The sequence below is a fragment of the Micromesistius poutassou genome (assembly GCF_964030765.1).
Source record: "Micromesistius poutassou genome assembly, chromosome: 8".
In the NCBI taxonomy this organism is placed as follows: domain Eukaryota; kingdom Metazoa; phylum Chordata; class Actinopteri; order Gadiformes; family Gadidae; genus Micromesistius; species Micromesistius poutassou.
The window spans coordinates 685,692-690,520 of record NC_140278.1 but is presented as its reverse complement, the minus strand read 5'-3'; the positions used below and the strand labels follow the sequence as shown (position 1 = coordinate 690,520).

General features: G+C 42.0%; 1 protein-coding gene across 1 annotated transcript; it reads right to left on the bottom strand.

Annotated features, from left to right (window-relative positions):
- Positions 1 to 325: 325 nt before the first annotated feature.
- Positions 326 to 3,448, bottom strand: spmip4 (sperm microtubule inner protein 4; the record flags this gene model as incomplete). Its single annotated transcript, XM_084471833.1, has 7 exons — positions 326 to 490; positions 1,387 to 1,481; positions 1,912 to 2,080; positions 2,828 to 2,993; positions 3,122 to 3,151; positions 3,228 to 3,299; positions 3,429 to 3,448. The coding sequence occupies 7 exons, from the start codon at positions 3,446 to 3,448 to the stop codon at positions 326 to 328; spliced, it is 717 nt and encodes a 238-aa protein (XP_084327959.1).
- Positions 3,449 to 4,829: the final 1,381 nt, after the last annotated feature.

Sequence of the window (4,829 nt, the reverse complement as noted above, 5' to 3'; positions counted from 1 at the left end):
AGGCAGAAAAACATGCCCATGAGCTAAATATTTTGTAGATATTTATATTTGAGGATATTCTGCCATCTACTGGAGACATGTAGGTTATGCCATGGCACAGAAACAAAAAATTTAAGCAACAAACAAAAGGTACAATATATCCATTGTTATGAAATGATGTATTTCAAAAGAATATGATGCCAACAGTTTCCTGAACTAAAGCTTTAATGCATTATTACCTTCTAATTGTATATATATAGGCCTATGTAAATATATTATGTATATGTTTAGCTTCACCTTGAAATGTGGTGAAGGTGAGGTTGTCCCATGTACTAGTCATTCTCAGTCATCCATGATAATAGTAGCAGTTGATGCCATGGAAGTTGTGTTTTCTCCCCACAGCTACGTTGTCCCTCAGGTTCACCAGGGCGGGCGTGATGGATCCGTTGAAACCGCGATGCGCCTCCGACTTACTGAAGGATTCTTGCAGTTCCAGGAGGGCAGGGAGCCGCTGGGAGAAAGGTGTTCTTTCATGAACAACTGGCTGCTTGTTGAATGGCGTCTGGGCCCGTGGTAGGATACTCACTAGAGCTTTGTGCTGTGGTGCTGGACGTGACCGTTCCCCACCGGGCAACGATACAACGGACGCCAGTTTGTTGGCGAATGCTGACTGGGTTTGGATATGCGGATGGTTTTCCAGATTGTAGTCAGACTTGTTTCCACTCTGCACGAGTACATCTGTCTCTTCTTGTGAAAGCAGTGTGCGGCGCCACGAGGCCTTGGACGGCCCTTTGTCTGTGTTCTCTGCCGGGGCCACGTGGACTGAGCTCTTCTCTGCCCTGTTTGCTTCAGTATGACTTTCATCATACATGAAGGTACCTGCTTCATTCTTCCCACTCCCACGTTGATTTAGGGCTTCATATCCATCAGCAGTTGGCCCAGGTGTTAAGGTATTCTTTGGGCCAAGGTGAGCATATCGTCTACTCGCCATGCGGCCTTCCCTTGGTTTGGAGAGAACAAATGTAGGCTGGGACCGCTCTCTCTGGTGGAGAAGAGTTTTAGAGATGGGTTTTCTGCACTACAGTTTGAAAATGAAACTGTTGCAAAGAAATGTAATTGTTGGGGATAAATCAACATGTTATGGTTCATGCCCCTAAACAATGTTTAGGTGTTGTGGACAGGACTATTAGTGGTATAAACCTATTGTGCAATGTAAGTATACTATTAACATTAGATAAGAATATAAAACATGGTACTACCAACAAAATATGTTCTGTGCCACAAGCCCACCTGGTTCATCTGATTTGATATGTTTTAGTTTATAGATTTGGTTTCTAAAATGTTCACGTCATATCATCTGCACATTCAGTCTCTTCAATGAGACGGTTTTATCTTCTTTCGCATTACCAGTGGTGCATTGTGGGAAGTTACTCCTCCAGTGGTGCACCCAAATATCTTTTCATTGAAGTCGTCCATCTTCAAAGGATTGGCTGGTCCGGATCCTCAATAAATGAAACAGCCACATTAAGAAAGCCTTATCATACTATCAATACAAATAACAAACTCAAAGTAACATTTTTGTGGAGAAAACTGTTGGATTGGAGTTTTCCAGATCGTAGTTTGAGATGGTTAGTGGTAGCCGGTGCAAATATACATTGACACTTTACTCAGGATCCTGGCAGAAATGCACTGAATATAAAGGACCCTTTTGATGCTTCTGTTTGGGATTTAAATTAAGGTTTTGCGACCAGTTGAACCTGGTCTATGGTCAATGCAATACTGACATTTCAAAGGGAGATGGTTCAACCTGATCTTTGTCTAAATTACTTGAAGGTTTTTAAGGCAGAGCTAAAACCACAATACTGTCATTTTGTCAGAGTAGTATAGTTTATGTACAAAGAAGATACTCATCAATATGAAATGTGCTTCTACCTGTGTGCTGCAGTTGGTAAGAGCTTATCCAATGTGAGCGCTCCACATTGGAGAGCATGTTGGCTGTTCGCTCAGAGAGAGAGACATCCCGGAGCTTAGGGTTAGGGAGCACAGTCCTCGGTGGCGTGGGGTACCACACTTGGCCCTCGGCCCTCACTGGCTTGGTGTGCTGAAAGCAAATATTATCTTGCTATTATTGATGTATTGTAATAACAACATTGAGTTATTGGTGTAGGGTCAAAAACAAAGATTCTCACATCCAAGAAGCCATGTTCTCCAGGCCACACAACGCCTTGGTTTCTGCTTGACCTTTGGAAATCTAGGATTTCTTGTCTGTATGGAGCACCTACAAAACGTAAAGATGACATCCTGAATATAGTTTCATTGTTGCTAAATCATCTTTGATAGGACATAATATTATTGGATGATCTACAACGGAACCACATAAAGTGAGCTAGAGGTAGTAAGCCATCCCTATGTGCCTGCGCAGTCTCTTCTTGAAATGTAAAAATCAAAGTTGTCACAGTTGTGACCAGAAAATAAGAAATGAAGATCAAATTATCCTCCCAGGACAGGATAGTCTAGTGGGCTGGGCTGTTTGACCTCCAGCCCATAGCGGGATAGGCTGTTTGACCTCCAGCCCATAGCGGGATGGGCTGTTTGACCTCCAGCCCATAGCGGGATGGGCTGTTTGACCTCCAGCCCATAGCGGGATGGGCTGTTTGACCTCCAGCCCATAGGTTCTTGGTCTGAACCCCAATGTCCACAATCAACCTTTAGCAAGGTGCCGAAACCCTTCCTAATCTATCAGGGCTTCTAATAAGTCAATCTGCTTAATAATAAATTACGCTATACTTTAGGACTCTTTCAATGACATGTGTGCACTCTTACCCATTGTTTTACTGGAGACCCTGACCTGCAGAGCCCTGCCAGGGACGAGGTGGTTGAGACTGGCTTGTCTGGCTGCTCTGACTCCTGTCTGTGGGTCATCCGGTGAGCGGAACGACGGGAAGACGGAAAAGCAGGAGATGTGTGAGGAATAAGGATGCTCTTTTGGAATGGCCACTTGAATCATTCTCTCACTGGAAGAAGTATGAGGAGAGAAGAGAGATAAATAAATGTTAAAAATGAAATAACAAGCACACATGTCAGTTGACATTTTGAAATTTGGTTGATACGAATTATGAAGAAAGTCCAAATTCTTAGCTACCCGATTTTAATATCAGTTGGTTTCGGAATTCTGAAACAAAAATGTACAATGAATCAAACAAGGCTCCTACTTGATTAGTAATTACAAATGCAGTAGAACTACCTACAGTTGATCGTTCAGACGAAGGTTACTTTTCTTGGTGGAGGTCATGTTATAATGTTGTCCTTTGGTTATATTTCTGTCAAAGTAGAACAAAAAGCAGTTCATAGGAGTAGAGAATGTAACCCTTAATACGATCCTGGGTAGAAGAGAATGTCTCTATTCACTCAGGCACAGTGTCCCTCCAGAGCTGTATATTCCCCCTCACATATGCTGTGAGTCTGCCATTTCTTAGTGAATTGAACTCCATGCTATTTCCCTGTTCATGGGAAACACATGTAGGGTGATATGTATTGTATTAGCAACAGATCAATACAATAGCCGTTCTTAAATTCATTGCTAAATATTTGATGCATAAATTGTTTTAGTATTTGCTTCATCATACAGGTTATTTATTCAAATTCAATGAAATTTATTCATTTTCTAAGATAATTTTAATTTGGTAAAAGATAATAACTACCTGATGGAAAACGATAAATGGTGAGTGGAGTTTCAAAGCACTAGGGTGCTGTCTTACCTAGAATTTGTATCGAGGAAAGCTCTTCGAACTATTCATGCACACTCAGACGAGCCTGGACGTTGAGGCTCTTCAAAGGCTCTTCAAGCCTGGACGTTGTTCACAGACCGTCTCCATTGCTCCGAATAGCGTCCCCAGGGATGTGGGCGTTGGATTCTTCCTTGGATGGCCATTGAGACGGCGCCACAACACAATAAGCAATAGGATCATCGGGCCTAGTGACACCCTATCCACACCAGCACCTGAGAGAGCGAGAGCAGCACTCCCTATGTGAGGACCAGAAGGAGCCCATGCTAATGATATCACGCAACAAGTCAGACATGGACCAAGCTGAGATAATAACACTGTAAGAAACGAAACTTTTTTTTATTGTTTTTTTGGTGATCGCCCAAATAGAAAAATAGCCTGCTGTAATGCATTGCAATAATATCCACTGTTGAATGTGTAGTAGATTAATAATAAATAAATTTATTCATCACCCTTTTTAACAGAGAGTAACCAATGTTGAGATTGCACATATCAGCAAATCTGGATCTGGCTGAGTGCAACGATAAGACGCCAAAGCGAACATGACGATAGCTCCGAATGACACCAGGATGAGCTGCCCTCCACATGGTGTCTAATTATAGGTCTCAGGTTGCCATTCTCTAGTTACCTGTGAATGCATGGCTCTAAGTTGGCCTTACACGTTCCATACCGTATCATCAAATAATATTTTGATGAACCAACCCTAACCCTAACCCATTATTATACTATACCATACCATACTATAGTATAACTCACCATTACATACCATACTATAACATAACATATACCAAACTATAACATAAAATACTATACCATACCACACAATACCATAATATCATATAATATGATCCTGCCCGTACCCAGCCATTTTGTTAGAGCTAAAAATAAAATTGCAAGCTAAATGCAACTGTCTAAACCTTCCCTGAGATGCTTAACTCGGTGTAGACTCTGTCCGCTGTGTGTGACGCCTGGTACTGCCTGAGTACAACAAAGGGAAAACCTCACGACGCAAGAACTACGAGCATGTCACTGGCATAAACAATTAACATCATTCCCAAAGCGTAT